This window comes from Fusarium falciforme, chromosome 1 (assembly GCF_026873545.1).
Source record: "Fusarium falciforme chromosome 1, complete sequence".
Taxonomy (NCBI): Eukaryota; Fungi; Ascomycota; class Sordariomycetes; order Hypocreales; family Nectriaceae; genus Fusarium; species Fusarium falciforme.
The window spans coordinates 1,917,180-1,934,297 of NC_070544.1; the positions used below are offsets into that span (position 1 = coordinate 1,917,180).

Sequence of the window (17,118 nt, forward strand, 5' to 3'; positions counted from 1 at the left end):
CAGGGAGGCGTTATAGGTTTTGGGAATTTGGTTCAGTGGATGGTAGGGACCTCCACTTCAAAAGAAAGGACTTGGGATGTTTATGAACTGGTTGTCGTATTGTTACTGTACCATACATGCATTGTTGCTGTTGTTGCTGTTGATGTTATTGATTGCTCTCAGATAGTGTGCCTCGTGGCTGCACCCAATTGGGACGGTAGGAGAAAGGTGTGCAAAGTCATGATGCTTTGTATATAGAGAATCCACCAAGCCGTTGGCTGACCCCATGGATACAAAGGCGGGATGGTATAACAGGGTCGAATTAGGGGCGAAGGGAATGGATCCCCTGGCAGGGTCCGGGAGGGAGAGCTGAGATAAGAAATTCTCGGCATGCATGGCAGGCTCGGTCCGATGTTGTCTATAATGTTCTAATATAGGTTCACTTCTTTGCAGGTGCTTCTGTTTGTGTTGAAGAGTGAGTGACACGAGTGAATGAATCGAGCCTGTACCGAGGCTGGAGGGAATGGCTGGGTTGACACGGACCAACGACACTGTATACAAGGCGAGGGCAGCGGAACCCGTACCGTAGAGTAACGTACCATGCCGGATGGGGAGGGAAGCTTCTGACTTCACGTGTCGAAGCCCACGAGTGCGACGTCATCGTCCATAAGGAAGCTGTGCGTATTCGGCATGTTTGACGGATGAAGCATCCATGAAACCAACTGCCTGGCCCCCCTTCATCCATCCAAACCGTGGTATAATGGCGCCTGATGCTCGTGCCATTGTCGCTGCATCTGGACATTGACTTTGCTTTCATCTTCTCTCGTCGCTTCCGTTGCCGTGACGTGGCCGTGCTGTGTTTTTGACGCAGTCCGCACCGACTTTATCTAGGACCTCGACCCCCCCACCTAAGAAACCATCTATCTCGACGCGCAGGCAACAGACATCATGGCGAGTCCCGAGGTCGACGGCGGTATTTCTATCGAGAATGGTGAGTTTGCGATTGTCCCGCGTACGACGTGATCTGTGTGAGCCATGCGCTCGTCCAACTGCAGGCGAATGGAGCAGATCGTATCATAGGCCCAAGGCGTCTGCAAGCTGGCATCGAACATGAGCCTCAACGCCATGCCTTTGAATTGACCATTGAATATACGGAATCGAGACGCTAACGGCTTTGCAGGCGCTCAGCCATCCGAGACGAACGAGAAGGTTACAACCATTCCCAACCCAGAGTCAAACGAACCGACCGAGCCGGAGCAACCGGAAACCCGGGAGGAAGATGCCACCGCAGATAACGTATGCGCCACCTGCAACACGACAGCTGGAGTGCTTGGACTGACTAGTCGGCAATAGGGGAATCTAGCAAGACCCGAGATGGAGGACGGCGGCGACCTTCAGTCGACCATATCCACCAGCAACGGCGATTTCGACGACGTGACACTTTCTCCATCCAATGGAGCAACCAAGAGTTACGCCGCCGTCGCTGGCGGGAAGGACGAGAAGGATACCAGATATGACGAAGACTGGTCTTACCCAAAGTTGCCCATCATCGCCGAGTCGCAGCGACGTGAGCGGGCGAACTGGCGCGCTGGAGGAATTCGATTTGCTCCCCTACGCGTGCCAATGGCACGGCGATTACAAACGGCAGCAGTGCTCTTCCACTGCATGTCTATCATCCTCTTGGTTTCCATCTTCTGGCTGATCTGCGCCAACCCTCTGACCTGGCCTATTCTTGTTCCATACCTCATCCACCTCACTCTCTCGACAGCAGCAAGCAATGGGCGTCTGTCGTACCGATCGGAATGGTTCCGCAGCCTGCGACTGTGGAAGCTCTTTACTGGATACTTCCCCATGAAGTTGCACAAGACGTTTGACCTGCCCGCCGACAGGAAATACATCTTTGGCTACCATCCTCATGGTATTATCTCTCATGGAGCTTGGGGAGCTTTTGCTACCAATGCCCTTGGGTTCAGAGAGCTGTTCCCTGGCATTACCAACACTCTACTTACTCTCGACTCCAACTTCCGCCTTCCCTTCAACCGTGACTGGATTCTGTGGATGGGTCTGCAGTCTGTTTCCAAGGAGTCGATCTGGAACATGTTGACCAAGGGTGGCCCCAATAACGACGGTCAAGGACGTGCGGTTACTATTGTCGTGGGAGGTGCCCGAGAGTCGCTCGAAGCTCAGCCGGGGACTCTTCGTCTAATTCTTAAGGGGCGAAAGGGCTTTGTCAAGATGGCGCTTCGCACAGGAGCTGACCTTGTCCCCGTCATTGGATTCGGTGAGAACGATCTTTACGACCAGCTCAGCCCCAAGACGCACCCGATTGTGCACCGGATGCAGATGATCTTCCTCAAGGTCTTCAAGTTCACCGTGCCAGCTCTTCACGGACGAGGCGTGCTCAACTATGACGTTGGACTCATGCCGTATCGACGACCGGTCAATATTGTCATTGGGCGCCCGCTCCGGGTTGAGAGGCCTCATGGACCTCAGCCGGCACAGGAGGACATTGATGAGCTTCACGAGCGCTACATTCGAGAGGTTGAGAAGTTGTGGGAGGCATATAAGGATCAGTTTTCTCCTGATCGAAAGGCTGAGATGGAGATTTTTGCCTAATTTTCATGGTGTACTTGTCTGAACGGCGGTTTTATATGTCTGATGCTGGGATAGGTAAGGAAGGAAAATGGAGGCTTGGATTCTGGAGGTGGGACTGACTGTTCCCGTATTTCATATGTGTTGAATTAGGCGTTTCTGTACGAAAGGCGAGGCCTCGTTATGGCTTCTTTTGGATCTTGAATGGTCAGGAATACGGTAGAAATTGATACTCTTGAAGTTCAACGCGAGTCTAACAATCCGAGGTCACATGATTTCGTGCTTGGTAATTCAGGAGGCATCGCGTCAATCGCGTCACACAGTATGGGCACTGCAAATTGCCCTTTCCATCAACTTCGAAAAATAAAACTTGATCGATTGCTTCATCAGCGTTGGAAAACCGCTCAGAGTCTTTCTCCGGGACTGTGACGACTTTGTAACCTACAATGGCCCGTACATCTCTGCGCAAAAGACAGGCAGTCAGCTACAACGAAGACGACAACGACGACGAGATGCCGAAGGTGACCAAGGCCGTCGCGGCCGCGGGCAAGGCGATTGACAAGACAAAGGGAACCATCGCGAAGGCTGTAACCAAGCGAAAGGCCGAGCCGGAACCAGAGATTGACGCGCCGGCGCCGGCGGCAAAGGTGACCAAGAAGCGCAAGACCAAGAAGGAGGAAGACTCTACGCCGCTCGCGGATCGGACGGCTGTCTCTTCGCTCAAGCCTGCTATGCACATTGGTGCTCACGTCAGTGCCGCAGGAGGTTCGTAATCTGACTCTGTTTCTGCTCGATTCACACGCTGATCGAATATCGTCCATAGGTGTACAAAACTCTGTCACCAACGCCATCCACATCGGCGCCAACGCCTTCGCCCTCTTCCTCAAGTCGCAGCGCAAATGGACCAACCCTCCCCTCGACCCCTCAGCCAAGAGCCAGTTCATCTCGCAATGCAAGCACCACGGCTACAGCGCCGCCGAGCACGCCCTCCCGCACGGCTCGTACCTGGTCAACCTAGCACAGGCCGACGAGGAAAAGGCTAACCAGGCGTACACCAGCTTCCTTGATGACCTCAACCGATGCGAGCAGCTGGGCATTCGACTTTACAACTTCCATCCCGGGTCGACGGGCGGCGACAGCAGAGCTGCTGCGATTGGACGTATCGCGGCGCAGTTGAACAAGTCTCATAAGGCCACCAAGACAGTTATAACTGTTCTTGAGAACATGGCGGGGAGTGGCAATGTCATTGGGTCGACCTGGGAGGATTTGAGAGACATCATCGCCTTGGTCGAGGACAAGGAGCGAGTGGGCGTCTGTATCGATACTTGTCATGCCTTTGCTGCTGGGCATGACTTGCGGACACCCGAAGCTTTCAAAAAGACTATCGACTCTTTCAACGATATCGTCGGCCACAAGTACCTCAAGGCCTTCCACCGTAAGCGTCCCCTTGCCCCTCTCTCCTGGAATCAACTAACAACTTCCAGTCAACGACAGCAAAGCCCCCTTCAACTCCAACCGGGACCTCCACGCCAACATCGGCACCGGCTTCCTCGGCCTGCGTGCCTTCCACAGCATAATGAACCACGCCCCCTTCGCCGGCATGCCCATGGTGCTCGAGACTCCCATCGACCGGCCAGGGTCCGACGGCAAGCCCGTTGAGGACAAGAAAGTCTGGGCCGACGAGATCAAGCTCCTTGAGTCGCTCGTGGGCATGGACGCCGAGAGCGAAGAGTTCAAGCAGCTGGAGGAAGAGTTGCAGGAAAGGGGGGAGGCGGAGAGGAATAAGATACAAGACCAGGTCGACCGCAAAGCCGTCAAGGATGCGAAGAAGGGGACGAGGGGGAAGAAGGGGGCAAAGAAGAAGAAGGACGAGTCCGATGAGAGCGAGTAAAGGAATGAGTGCTGATGGTTGACAGGGAGGATCATAGATATGGATGAAGCTATCTAGACATACAAGTAGGTACTTGTATCATAATGTAATACACTGTACTATCTCTTACCTGAACTCACCTCACGGCGCGTGGTTAATTCCATAGTACTCACTGTTTCTCAATAGTGACGAGTGGTCATGTCCAAGGAGAACTATGAAATGTGACCACATTGATGGAAAGACAAAAACAAGAACCTGCTGCCACTGCCATACTACTATCAAGTTGGATAACTAGCAGAAAGGTATGGCATACATCGCCCTGACGCCCGCTGTCTTTGGGCTTGATATTGTGAATCGTCAGAATGGCTTCAAGCGGGCAGATGGCAAGAACCTATTTGGACTCACGAACAGACCACCATAAGTATCAAACAACGTAATATACTCATAACAATGCATTTGCAAATAAACGGGTATTCTCATCGCGCGTACAAAACTCCCAAGCAAAACTCAAGCCAAAGGTCTAGAACCACCAATGCCTCCCTTCACCACTCCAGCTTTAATCCTAGGGGATGCCGGACACAACATGATCCAACGCCAGGCCATGAATCGTAACAAGACAAAGTCACACGCAAGTCAAAAATCTACTTGCGGTTCTTGGAAAACGAAGCCTCCAACTTCCCCATCAAACTCTTCAGCCCGACGCCTCTCTCGCAGTTGGCCTCTAGCCACTTCTCCATGCGCTCCCTCACGCTCTTCATCGACTTGAGAACAGGCATCTTGCCGCCCTCCTCGCCTCCCGCCTCGGCAGCTGCACCGGGGTTGAGCAGAAGCTCGAAGCAGTCGGACCAGAGATCCGTCTGCCAATATCGCTTGAGGCTCTCGCGAACCTTGTACCGTCTGCCAGACTTGCCCAGCCCGCCCTGGTCACAGCGCATCGTCTCGATGTACTTGCCAAAGAGCAAAGTGTGGATGATGCCAGCGAGACCGTGGTAGTCAATCTGCCATGTCCATGGACGGCCTTCTCGCATCTCGGCGCAGTCTTGAGCGCTCGTCTTCCAGTCAGCGATGAACTCGACATCGGGCACGAAAGCACGCATGTCGATGCCTCGTCCAAAGTCGATGAGAACTACACCCCGCGAAGACCAACCACCGCTGCCATCAGCCTTCCACTGGCTTGATAGGGGCTCTTCGCTCATGAGAGCGTCCAGACGCAAGAGACAGTTGTCGGCCTTCAGATCACCATGTAGCAGACTCTTGGAGTGAAGAGCCTCTACCGTTCGGAGGAGTTCGATGGTGAAGAACATGGCCATCTGCTCATCCATAACGGCAGAAGGCTCAGCTCGGAAGAAATTGACCACATCAAGTAGTGTGCCATGAGGGTGGTATGGCAGGAAGAGGAATCCCTCGTCTTGGTACAGATGCATCTCATGTGCGTACGACATGGAGGCCGAGGCACGGTGCTGAGGGCCCAAGCGAGTGTGAGCTAGACGCATAATATGGAACTCCCATGGTGAAGGCGGTGTCTCCATCTTGAGTGCTTCAACTTCGTTGCGGTGGTTGACAGCAAAAGCGCCCTTGCCCATCGTGGGAATGGCATTCTCGTCATTCTCGTCACCTTCAGGGGCCGAGTTCTCCACCAGGTAGACAGGTGCGAAAGCTCCAGCTCCGAGTTCCTTCTTGACCGTGTACGTCGCGTGAGTATCGGGGAATTCGATCACGACTGGGCTGGTAATAGGCCCAGTCCTGTCGCCCGACTTGTTGGCTTTAGTGAGGGCCTTGGCAAACTTGCGAATTTCGTTGCCCCTTTCGTACCTCTCCTGTCGGTGGTCGTAGAATCCAGAGTAGGCGCTCAACGGCGGCAGCATCTTGGTGATGATTTCAGCCCGAATGGATTCATCAACAGGGTTACACTGTATATCCTTGATGATGGGACCCTTGGGAGGGAGGGGCTTTGAGGGAATCGACTTTCCCAAAGGCCCAATGGACTTGGGAGCCAGAGGAACCGACATCTTGGGAGCAGGGCGAGCTTCGTGCACTATCTCGCGCAGTGGGCTGCTCAGGGGCTCAAGATATGAGGCCTCCTCATCATCCACCAACATTGAGTTGTCCTTCTTGCAAGGCGTCTTGTACTCGTTGCGTTCCACCGTCACGTCAAGAGATGCCTCGGTCCTCTCTGTGATGGGTGTCATAAACGGCAATCGGTTGTTGGCCACCTCAGCCGGGTCCCTATACGGTCGAGTTGGTGGCTCGTAGTCTTCAGGGGGGATAGGGATGAAGCTCGTCCGTGTCATGGGGGGGAACTCTTCTGTCACTGGAGTCTCGAGCTCCTCAACATCTTCTCCTTCCTCGGCATCCTCAGTTCGGTCCTGTCGATCAGAGTTGTCGAAAGCCTCATATGGTTCTTGCTCTGTCACTGGTGCACTTGTATCGATGAGATCAGATGCCTGGGTGTCGTTGCGTTCGCCGTCACGCTCCTCCTCGTCATCGTCCCCATCCTCATTAAGGTTGGGAATGTGTCTTCTTGTTGAAAAGTCAGACCACTCGCTGACACTCTTCGCATCAGAGGTCTCATCGTCACCGGCTTCACTGGGCTCGATCTGCCTGGTTGTTCCGGTGCTCTCCACGTCAGTCGTGTAGTTGTCGTCACTCTCGTAATCATCATCATCGTAGGCGCTCTCTTCATCATCCTGGCCGGCAGGCTTCAGGGGGGCATTGAAAATATCGTAGATCTCATCAGTGGCGGCTTTGGTATGGATCGTCATGGTGGGCTCCGAGGTGTTCTTCTTCTTTAGCTTGGGTCTTGACGGGGAATCAAGCTTTGCCTTGACTGTTGAATGGTTAGATGATGGAGAGGGAGGCTGATGTGAGAACACTTACTGATCTGAGTCTCGTTGACTTCAATCACCTTCTTCTTCTTGCCCCCTCGTGGTCCTCGAGGCTGCTCCATGGCCCTGCCGTTCTCATCATACTGCACAGTATCTTTATGAATCACCAGCTTGGCAGAACGGTCTTGATGAATGACTAGCTTGCCAGCAGGAGGATCTTTATGGATCATCAGCCTGTCAGCAGAAACCTGATGGATCATCAGCTTGTCGGCAGGATCCTGGTGAATCACCAGTTTCTCCCCGACTCCCTTGCTGATTTCTTCAATCTCAACAAGAGGAGCAATAGGCTCAGGGACCAGATTCTCGTCAACAGACTCCTCCTCCCAGCTGTGATCAAGCCATCCTCGATTAGCAGCCATGATCTCCTCGAAGCTTAGCTCAGTGCCAAGCTCCTCTGGAGTTGGGTAAATTGCAGCAAGGTCAACAAACACGCGCTCCTTTTTGCCCGTATGGGGGTGAACTGAGACTTGATGTTGTGAAGGAACAACAACAATATTCTGTATTTGTGAAAGAGACTATTGAACCAACGCCGAATAAACCATTTATTAGTTCTATGACTATCAATATTTTGGGCGGTTTAAGGAAAGAGAGAGGAACTTACCGGATCCCTAAAGATCGACATCTTGGGAGCAGCGCTCTTCTTCCCCCCTGCTTGGAGAGTCTCGCCAGCCCAGGGCTTGGCCTCCACAGCGTTCTCCTTCTTACGATCCGCGAGCGAACCGATGGTATCCCAGCCCTTAGAGCCAGCCGCTCTTGTGGACATGGCAGATGGCTTGGCATCAGCATCCGAGAAGATGGCTAGCTTGGATTTATTAGGCTTCGATGCTCCACCGCTTGTTGGCCGAGGGGCTTGGGGATCTGCTGCCCGCGCAGCTGCGAATGGATCGACCTTGGCTGCAAGAGCTGGTCGGACAGTGGGCAGAGCCGGCGATGAGGGCTCGTCCATGACGTCTGGCTGCTGGGCAACTCGCTCCTCAAACTCCTTGAACTTGCGCAAGAGTCGCTGAACCGGCCGGGCCTCGCGCTCGATACCCAGTTTGTATACCTCTTCAGCCTGAGCCCATCGTCCAGCACCCTCAAGCCACGCCGCGTACTCTTCGTAGAAGAGAGCAAGGGACTCTCCGATACCGTGTCGGGACAAGAACATGTATGTCTCGCGCGGGGCATCAGAGAAAAAGTGGATGTAGTGAACCCAGAGCTTGAGGTATCTAGGGTCGTTCTTATACTGCGCTGAGCCAATGAAGGCCTTTGTCGCGCGCTCAAGAAGAGTGTGAAGCTGTGATTGTGGTGTTGCTTGCGCCGAGGGGTAGGCATCTAGGGTCCATCGAACGTAGCGCTCGAAGACGTCGAGGGGGTCGTCCGACTCGGCGAGGTTCTCAACCTCGGCCTCAAATTCGGCTCGGATGCAGTCGTGCACATTTCGTGTGTCGGAAGGTGTTGGTGTCGAGAGTTTATGAAGGGGTGAGGGCGAGTAGAGTTGAGCCAGTTTCTTTGCTGAACGACCGCCAGGCAAGGACTGAATGTTCTCCTTTTGCCCTTCGATTAGGTTAAAGTCGATAAGATCTTCTGAGGCTGACATGATGGGTTAGTATTTCCTCAGATGAGGTTCGCTTTTGGATGGGCGGCTCTCAAAATCGGCGATGTTGTTATGGATAAAGTGAATCTCAAACAATCCCACTTGGCGGTGTTGATGTTATCTGTTATCGTAATGCGCCAAAAGGCAGCGTTGCCTGGGAAACCGCCACGTGTGGCTCAACAGCCCTACCTCTTCTGCAGATCCAATGGCAGCCACAGTACGGAGTAAAGCTACGTACATTCCCTGCTCAGCCCAACGTCACTTTCACTCAGAGAAACCCAATTCAAGAACCCAATTCTCAGACGATCACCAGAAATCATCAGAAGAAACAAGACGCCCAATGTTTGAACTTCAATCAATGTCTTTATTGTTGAACCTTATTTTACGGTTTTTTTAGCCTATATTACTTCAATTTTGCCGACCTGGTATCTGGTCCCATGCGCTCCTGGCGAAGGACTCAAAGGCATCATCATCATCCCAAGGCTTTTAGGTGCACATCTGCCTCTCCATTTACAGGTTGACAGAGGTGCGGAAGTTGGCACCGGCGTAGATGGCGCCCTCACCGAGCTCCTCCTCAATTCGGAGGATCTGGTTGAGCTTGGCGAGACGCTCAGATCGGGCAGGGGCACCGGTCTTGATCTCACCGGCACGGAGACCGACAGCAATGTCAGCAATGGTGACATCCTCAGTCTCACCGGATCGGTGAGAGACCATGACACCCCAACCGTCGGCATAGGAGTCCTTGGCGGCCTGGATGGACTCGGTCAGGGTACCGATCTGGTTGACCTTGAGGAGGAGGGCGTTGCAAGACTTGAGCTCAATGGCCTTCTTGATGCGGAGAGGGTTGGTGACAGTCAGATCATCACCGACAATCTGGATGTCCTGGGTCTTGGAGAAGTAGCTCCAGGCCTCCCAGTCGTCCTCGGCGAAGGGGTCCTCGATGGAGACGATGGGGTACTTCTTGCTGAGCTCAGCGTAGAGGTTGGCGAGCTCCTCGTAGGTGAGCCACTTGGTGGGGTCGCTCTCGGGGTTCTTGAAGTCAAGATCGTACTTCTTCTCCTCCACCTTGTAGAACTCGCTGGAGGCAACGTCCATGGCGATCTTGATCTGGCCAGTGTAACCGACCTGCTCAATGGCATCGGTGATGAGCTCGAGAGCCTCCTCGGCAGTCTGGATATCGGGGGCGACACCACCCTCGTCACCGACGTTGCCGGCGGACTGGCCGTATCGCTTCTTGGCCAGACCCTTGAGGGCCTGGTAGACCTCAGCACCCTGGCGCATGGCCTCAGTGAAAGAGGGAGCGTCACTAAGGCCGCGTTAGCAAGGCTTGGGTTGTATGACTCAGATGAAGCACTTACGTGGGGACAATCATGAACTCCTGGAAGGCGAGACGGCCACCAGCGTGGGAACTGACATCAAGTTTAGCTAACAGCACTAGGCATCGAGCCAATTGACACTTACCCGCCGTTGAGGACGTTCATGAAGGGAACGGGGAGGACATAGGGCTTCTTGGTTCCGGCAAGGTCGGAAACGTGAGCGTACAGAGGAACGCCCTGCAGGAGAGATTAGCATGTGAACGAAGCACGGCAGAGAGAATCCAATTGAAACACACCTTCTCAGCAGCACCGGCCTTGGCAACGGCCAGAGAGACACCGAGGATGGCGTTGGCACCGAGCTTGGTCTTGTTGGGGGTACCATCGAGCTCGTTGAGGAAGGCATCGACAGCGGACTGGTCCTTGACATCAATGTTCTTCTCAATCAGAGCGGGAGCAATGACGGTGTTGACGTTCTCGACGGCCTTGGTGACACCCTTGCCGCCCCACTTGGACTTGTCGCCATCTCGGAGCTCGCAAGCCTCGTGCTGGCCTATATTACGGAAACTTAGCGAGACAGTTATGTGAAGCCGAGGAGGATCGGGACGTACCGGTAGAGGCACCGGAGGGAACGATGGCCCGGTGGAGGCCGGTCTCGGTAACGACGTCAACCTCGACGGTGGGGTTGCCACGGGAGTCGTAGACGGAGCGGGCGAAGACCTTGGTGATGGCCATGTTGATGATGTGATGTTCTGGATGGGCTGATGTATTAGCTGGCAGTTCAATGGGTGGGTAGCTCGGCTGGCTGTCGTGTCGTGAGGTGGAAGGAGAGGAAAGAGAGAAGAGTGAGAGGGAAAAGGGAGAAATTATAAGCTCTCTGGTAGGCGGAGCTTTCTGGTGAGCGGCACCAAACGAGAAACGGCCCGTGTGCAAACGACGAGTGGTTGGAATATGCCTCAACAGTCTTTGGTGTTGCTCATCACAACCAAGCCAGCCAGCTCCCGTTTGGTGGGGGGGTTCCAATCGGTGAGGGAGGGGTGGAATGGAGGGGTGGACTGGATGGAGGGGTCCAGTGAGGGGAACAACAGTAGCAGAGCTCAAGGGAGCTGGAGGATAGGAGGGGCAACAGCAAGCGAACAGTGGGTAGTCAAATAAAGCTCACCTTGGTGTAGAGAAGGTTTTTTTTTTTTTTGGTACAAGACGCAATGAAGCCCAGAACCACGTCAAGAGGTACTCTGGTCTGTATGTGAGATGGATGTGAAGAAGAGGAATGAAGAGGAGGAAGGGAGAAGGGAGAAAGCGAAGATGGAGGGGAGGGCAGGGTGTTTTATGAAGGAATTGGAAGCATGAGGAAGGCAGTCGAGCCCAGTAAACAGTCGACACGAAAGCTGTTAGGAAGGTACCGTACGTAGCCCCCATCCACCTCCCTCCATGCCATGCCATGCCCGTCCATGGCGTACGCACGCACGCAGGCTGGTGGTGGACGGCACGTCCAGACAACACCTCTCACCAAGCAAGGTGGGGCAATAGGTTCGATGGAGGGCCGTGGAGGGGTGAAAATGATCTCACAATCTCACACTGGGGCCCTTGAGAGGTGCATGGTTAGAGGTGAAGTGGAGGGGTGCCCCCTGGTTGGTCCACCGACCGACTTGAGAGGCAAGGCGAAAAAAATTGGAAAACTGAGGTGGATGGCTTCACATCGCCCAGATCAGGGTACCCCGCTAAAAATTATCCCCATCCCGCCTCGCGAAGGCTGCTACTCGGCCAATGGTTCGCGGCTCACCTCTGGGAGATGGATAGCCGACGTTGACAGGGCCCTGCCTCAAGGGGGATAGCATGGATCATCATGAGCATATCGCTGCGGTACCGTTGTTTAGACATGGAAATCACCTCTTTTTCCCGCCTCAGACACACGGTGCCTCCATTACATGCCATGCTGCCGGCCGACGCAGCGCCGCACTGAGACCGAGAGGAGAATCCATCTGTCACTTCATGAGATTTGATTACTACTGCTCTTAGCTAGCCTACCTAGCCCAATCTGCCGCAGGACAATATCCGTCATGGCTCCCAAGTTGGATCATGTCCACTCTCGCCATGCATCCCCACGTAGCACGTAGTCGATTACCTACATCCCGTCGTTCCGCCGTGTCTTTGCCTTGCCAGCAGCAAGATGACAGCCATCAAACCTCCTCCTCCCGTTGATTCCCGGCGCCGCGGGCACGCGCGGGCTTCGCCTTGCCCGTCGTCCGCCGCATCGTTGCCCAGGCCTCTCCGTGCCGGCTCAAGGACGGCTTCCGGTTGGACAATGCCCGTCCCGATCGGAAGCCAAAGTCAACAAGGTGTAGGTGCGACGAGGCGCGCCTCCGCACTCCCGGGAGGCTGCATGGCGAGCGCAGGCACCATCCATCCCATCTGCCAGGCCCAACCATGCCATGCAGTGCTTCCGCATCTCCTTCGTCTACAAGACAAGCTCCAGCAGAAAGCCGCCATCCTCAAATTGTCGGTCAGGGCTCGAAAGTCGGTCGATGTTTTTCATGTTCTGATAGACATGGATGTGAATGGAGTGATGCGAGTCCGTGCCTATCAGCTCTCATGAGGAGCTGCAGCCAACAAGAGACCCGAGCCCTCCACCCCCCCTCGTGTTTGTGTGGGCGTCTATGTCTGGATGCGTGCAGGCCGACAACATGGGTTGATATTTGAAAGCGGTATTACTGCTGAGTATCAAACATGAACTGACAACGTCTCGCCCGGCACAATCATGCGCCGCGGGCCCGTGTGCGTCCGTCCGTATGTCGGCACGTAGAGCATGGAAGTCAAGGTAGTGTAAGAGTACGCGCGCGCCTTTCTGCTGCCTCGCTGCATCCTTCCATGTGGGTATCCACGAAACATCAAATCAGATTCATCTCAAACTCGATCGTTATCGACATGCCATGCCATGCCAGCCTCTTGCTTTGCTGTGCTGCGCTGTGCTTCGAGTCCGTAACCCTTGTCCGACATAACCCAATATCATAATGCTGCCCACCCGAAACGCCGTATGTAGCAACCCAAGTCTATCGTTAGCTTCGTCTAGAAGCGCTCCTTCATCCTCGCCGCGACCGTTCGGAGATTGCCGTACACCTTGCCAGGTGGCTTTCCGAGAATCAGGCTGACGACCGACTCACGGGCGAGGTGAATGTTCTTGAACCCGCCGAGAATGTGAATCTTGGAGTCGGCCAGCACGATTCGGGTCCGGCTCGCGTTCTCGATGGCGAACTTTGTCTTTCCGTCCTTGCCAGCAATCCGACCGATAGCGCGGGCCTGGCTGTCGCCGTGCATCGTTCGCACGTCCTTGATCTCGAATGTCTCGATGTAAAGGTCGTCAAGTCGTAGCAGCGCGATGGCGTCGTCCACGTCAAAGCCCAGAGTAAAGGCCTTGACAAAGTCCTCTCCCTTTTGCAGCGCTCCCGAGTCGGTGGTATGCTTCGACGTCCTCAACTCGACCGTCTTTCGCTTAATGTTCATTCGACACTGGAGCTTCAGATGCTCGACAAGGGGTGGGTAGATGGAGGTCCAGGCCTGTTTTAGAGGTGTCATTCGGTGAGGAGGGATAGGGACCTTGCGAGTCTCGACTCTGGTGATGGGGTCCTGGGAATGTTAGAGGCATGTTCTCTCAACATGGACGGAAAGAGGCAATCTCACAATGTCTCTGGCCGGCGCAAATCGAGGGCGTCCCTCCTCATCGATAGCCATTCCATCCTCATTGTCCTCCACAGGCACGACGGCGTTCGCATCAGCGGGGAGAGCGTCGGGAGCATCTAATAGAAACTCTTCGTCATTTTCTAGCTAGATGTCAGACCCTGGCCTCTGCGATTTTCTCGACTCTGTGAAATTTTTCCTACCTGCGACTGGAAGAGGAATATCTGTGGCGAGCGGGGCATCCTCGGCCTTCTTCAACGCTGTGGGCGCAGGCATTTTGAGCAGAACTTGAAGAATATCTTGCGGTGAAGAATCGAGACGTAATTCAGCACACGCTTTCGGCTCCTAGAAATATTCTTCAATATCGGGATCGCACGAAAATCTTCAAGTCGAGCTCGTCGAAAGGGTATTGAGGATTTGGTGGGGACGCCGTTGGACTTTCGAACCACACCGATCAAAAATTTGTGTGGCTTATCGCGGCTTATCGATTGGTTCGGCGACTCCAACCTGGAGGGCGCGTCATGGAGTGACTTTCGGCTGCTCAAAAATCAAGGTGCATTAGTTAGCACACTCTCAAGAGGGCACTCGCCTGGGCGTGACGGAATCAGAGGTTGCTAACACCGACTCCATCCTCCGTTGCAACCTCGATCTCTCACTCTCACTCCAACCAAACCCTTTCACCTCCATCCTGCCTTGCCCAGTCCACGTTCCCCGTGCCCTATTGTCCTCGAGGCAGGCACAATGTGTTGGAATGATGGCTAAGGGCTTTCCCTCGTTTCGGATCGGCCGCTGCTTTGGAATCTCCATCAACTCTTCTCCAGCCACATGCTGCTCCATACCCATACCCGCAGCTCCGCGTGCCTCTGCAGGATCTGGTCCGAGATGGCCACTATCACCGACCTCCCTCGCGCCCTCGAGTTTTCATTCTGCTCACAGCCAGCGAGAATGGCAACCCTTCGGTCGAATCGCATACAATAATGCGACCAATGCCCCGACATGTGCCTGGCGCCATCCTTTGCCGCCTCGGAACCCTTGCGCCGATCGCATAAACACCCCGCTGACCCCTCGCATTGCTATTCGCAATGTAAAATGCACACCGACATGGCCGGCAAGGTCATGGCAGCATAGATTCTACAGTGGGAACAGTCATGGCAATGCGTCGAGGTGTTCCTGTGGCAAGGAAATCGCAGTCTCCCCCACCAGGCAATCCAAGACGACCCAAGACCTACAGAAGGTCAAGGCTTCCACATTAAACGAAACGGCCAAAGATGCTTCGAAACAATCCCCTGACCAACCGAAGCCAGATGCTTCTGCCTCGGACTCCGAGTCAATCGCATCCTATATGTCATATCTACATCTACCAAGGATGCCCCACCGGCCTACCAAGGAGGAGTTGCTTGAGGCTGCTAATGGCTTTTGGGAGCGCCTCAAGGTTCGGTTAAAGTGGGTGTCCATTAGAAGCATGAGGCCATGGAACATCGATGAATGGGGAGCATTTGTTTCATGGTTCTTGTTTGGCCATCTTGTCTGGATTCTCTTGGGAACAACAACCTTTTTCTCTCTCATCATCCTCTCTATCAACACCGTCTTTGCTCAAGGTATGGATAATCCTATCGTGGGTGGCTTAACGATCACTAACAGGCTGCAGAAACATTGGCTCAATGGGTGGGCGATTACCTCACACAGTCTGCCGGTGTCACCGTTGTCTTCGAGTCCGCTATTGTTCCCAAATGGCGCGATGGCGTCATCTCATTCCGAAATGTGTTTGTTTCTCGACGTCCTGGCCAGGGCAGCGTCTCGTCCGTGAGCAAGGGTTCATCAGACGCTGCTGCTGAGGCGGCTGCTGGTCGACAAGCCAATCTGGAGAAGGTGTCTGAGTCCGAGGACGAGGAGGACGACGGGAACTACACCCAATTCGACGTCACGTTTTCGACCGTCAACGTCACACTTTCCTTCCTAAACTGGTGGAACGGAAAAGGCCTATTAAAGGATGTTGAGATCAAGGGTGTGCGGGGTGTCATTGACCGTACGTCAGTGACCTGGCCGATCGAGGAGCTTGACCCCTTGTCGTACCGTCACAAGCATCAGCCAGGAGACTTTGAGATTGAAAAGTTCAAGATGGAGGATCTCCTGCTTACTGTCCACCAACCGGGTGGCTTCAGGCCCTTCTCGGTCAGCATCTTTTCATGCGAGCTGCCTCAACTCCGGAAACAGTGGCTCTTCTACGACTTCCTCTCAGCAAACCACATGTCGGGATCTTTCGATGGCTCCCTTTTCACGATCCACCCGCGACAAGTCCACGGTGTCATTCCCAGTGGCAACGGCGATCCGGACGCTACACTTGGCTTTGGTGATCCCAAGGCGTGGAAGAAGTTCAGCAGGCTCCGAATCGATGGCTTGAAGATCGATCACCTTAACCGCGGAGTTGAGGGGCCTTTTGGCTGGATCTATGAGGGAAATGTCGACATTGTCGCCGATGTCATGTTCCCAGCGGACACTGATGAGAGCATCACCAAGGTCATGACCGACTTTTACGACCAGCTGGAGGAGGTTGTCATCTCGAACCGTCACCGCTTTATGCGCAACATTCAAGAGCAGGGCCCTGCCCTCCTCACCAGCGGCCATCTCTCAGATTCAGCCGGTGATATTCATGGCGATATCGCGACCGAGGAATCACAGACAAGCGAGGACGAGCGCCGTTACTTGATCATGGATCTCCGCATCCACCTCAACGACGTCAAGGCTGCAGTGCCTCTCTTCACCAAGGACATGTCGTACGTGAATCAGGCCCTCGTCCGGCCCATCGTTGCCTACATCAACGCAAAGAAGACCTACATCCCCATCAACTGCCGCATCGTCAAGCGCGCCAGCGACTTTGATGGCAGCTGGTCCATCTTTGACTGCGGCCTCATGAATGACATGTCAGCCGAGACCTACGACGCCTTTGCTAGGGACGTTGAGAACCAGCAGAGCCGTGTCCGCCGGTTCAAGAAGGTTGGCTTCTGGACCCTGTCCCTTGCCGTCCACGCACTCTTCATGGGCATGGCGGGCAACGTGGTCTGAGCCTTTGGATCACTGGCTTACTCACTCTACTCTTTTTTGCCATTATCATTTTTCCAATTCACGGAGCATTGCGTCGACGATGGATACAGGTGCGACGCTGTATATCTTAAAGTGGGTGGTTTATCGGGATGGATGACGACGCATGTATAGGAAAGACAACGGTCG

At 54.2% G+C, this 17,118-nt stretch overlaps 6 protein-coding genes across 6 annotated transcripts; 3 read left to right on the top strand and 3 right to left on the bottom strand.

Moving 5' to 3' along the window:
* Window positions 1-927: 927 nt before the first annotated feature.
* NCS54_00050100 (Diacylglycerol O-acyltransferase) lies at window positions 928-2,595 on the top strand (the record flags this gene model as incomplete). The annotated part of the gene is made up of 3 exons (XM_053146151.1): window positions 928-970; window positions 1,160-1,275; window positions 1,333-2,595. The coding sequence occupies 3 exons, from the start codon at window positions 928-930 to the stop codon at window positions 2,593-2,595; spliced, it is 1,422 nt and encodes a 473-aa protein (XP_053002126.1).
* A 422-nt stretch (window positions 2,596-3,017) lies between these two features.
* NCS54_00050200 (AP-endonuc-2 domain-containing protein) lies at window positions 3,018-4,462 on the top strand (the record flags this gene model as incomplete). Its single annotated transcript, XM_053146152.1, has 3 exons — window positions 3,018-3,336; window positions 3,395-4,006; window positions 4,056-4,462. 3 exons carry the CDS (start codon window positions 3,018-3,020, stop codon window positions 4,460-4,462), a joined length of 1,338 nt encoding a protein of 445 aa, XP_053002127.1.
* Window positions 4,463-5,082: 620 nt separating this feature from the next.
* On the bottom strand, window positions 5,083-8,905 carry NCS54_00050300 (Hypothetical protein; the record flags this gene model as incomplete). The annotated part of the gene is made up of 3 exons (XM_053146153.1): window positions 5,083-7,268; window positions 7,319-7,823; window positions 7,928-8,905. 3 exons carry the CDS (start codon window positions 8,903-8,905, stop codon window positions 5,083-5,085), a joined length of 3,669 nt encoding a protein of 1,222 aa, XP_053002128.1.
* A 507-nt stretch (window positions 8,906-9,412) lies between these two features.
* NCS54_00050400 (Enolase) lies at window positions 9,413-10,950 on the bottom strand (the record flags this gene model as incomplete). Its single annotated transcript, XM_053146154.1, has 5 exons — window positions 9,413-10,208; window positions 10,261-10,311; window positions 10,364-10,455; window positions 10,515-10,768; window positions 10,827-10,950. 5 exons carry the CDS (start codon window positions 10,948-10,950, stop codon window positions 9,413-9,415), a joined length of 1,317 nt encoding a protein of 438 aa, XP_053002129.1.
* Window positions 10,951-13,281: 2,331 nt separating this feature from the next.
* On the bottom strand, window positions 13,282-14,166 carry NCS54_00050500 (Pre-rRNA-processing protein PNO1; the record flags this gene model as incomplete). The annotated part of the gene is made up of 3 exons (XM_053146155.1): window positions 13,282-13,839; window positions 13,894-14,033; window positions 14,094-14,166. The coding sequence occupies 3 exons, from the start codon at window positions 14,164-14,166 to the stop codon at window positions 13,282-13,284; spliced, it is 771 nt and encodes a 256-aa protein (XP_053002130.1).
* Window positions 14,167-14,557: 391 nt separating this feature from the next.
* Window positions 14,558-16,953, top strand: NCS54_00050600 (Hypothetical protein; the record flags this gene model as incomplete). The annotated part of the gene is made up of 2 exons (XM_053146156.1): window positions 14,558-15,488; window positions 15,539-16,953. Exons 1-2 carry the CDS (start codon window positions 14,642-14,644, stop codon window positions 16,951-16,953), a joined length of 2,262 nt encoding a protein of 753 aa, XP_053002131.1. The 5' UTR covers window positions 14,558-14,641.
* Between the last annotated feature and the right edge of the window lie 165 nt (window positions 16,954-17,118).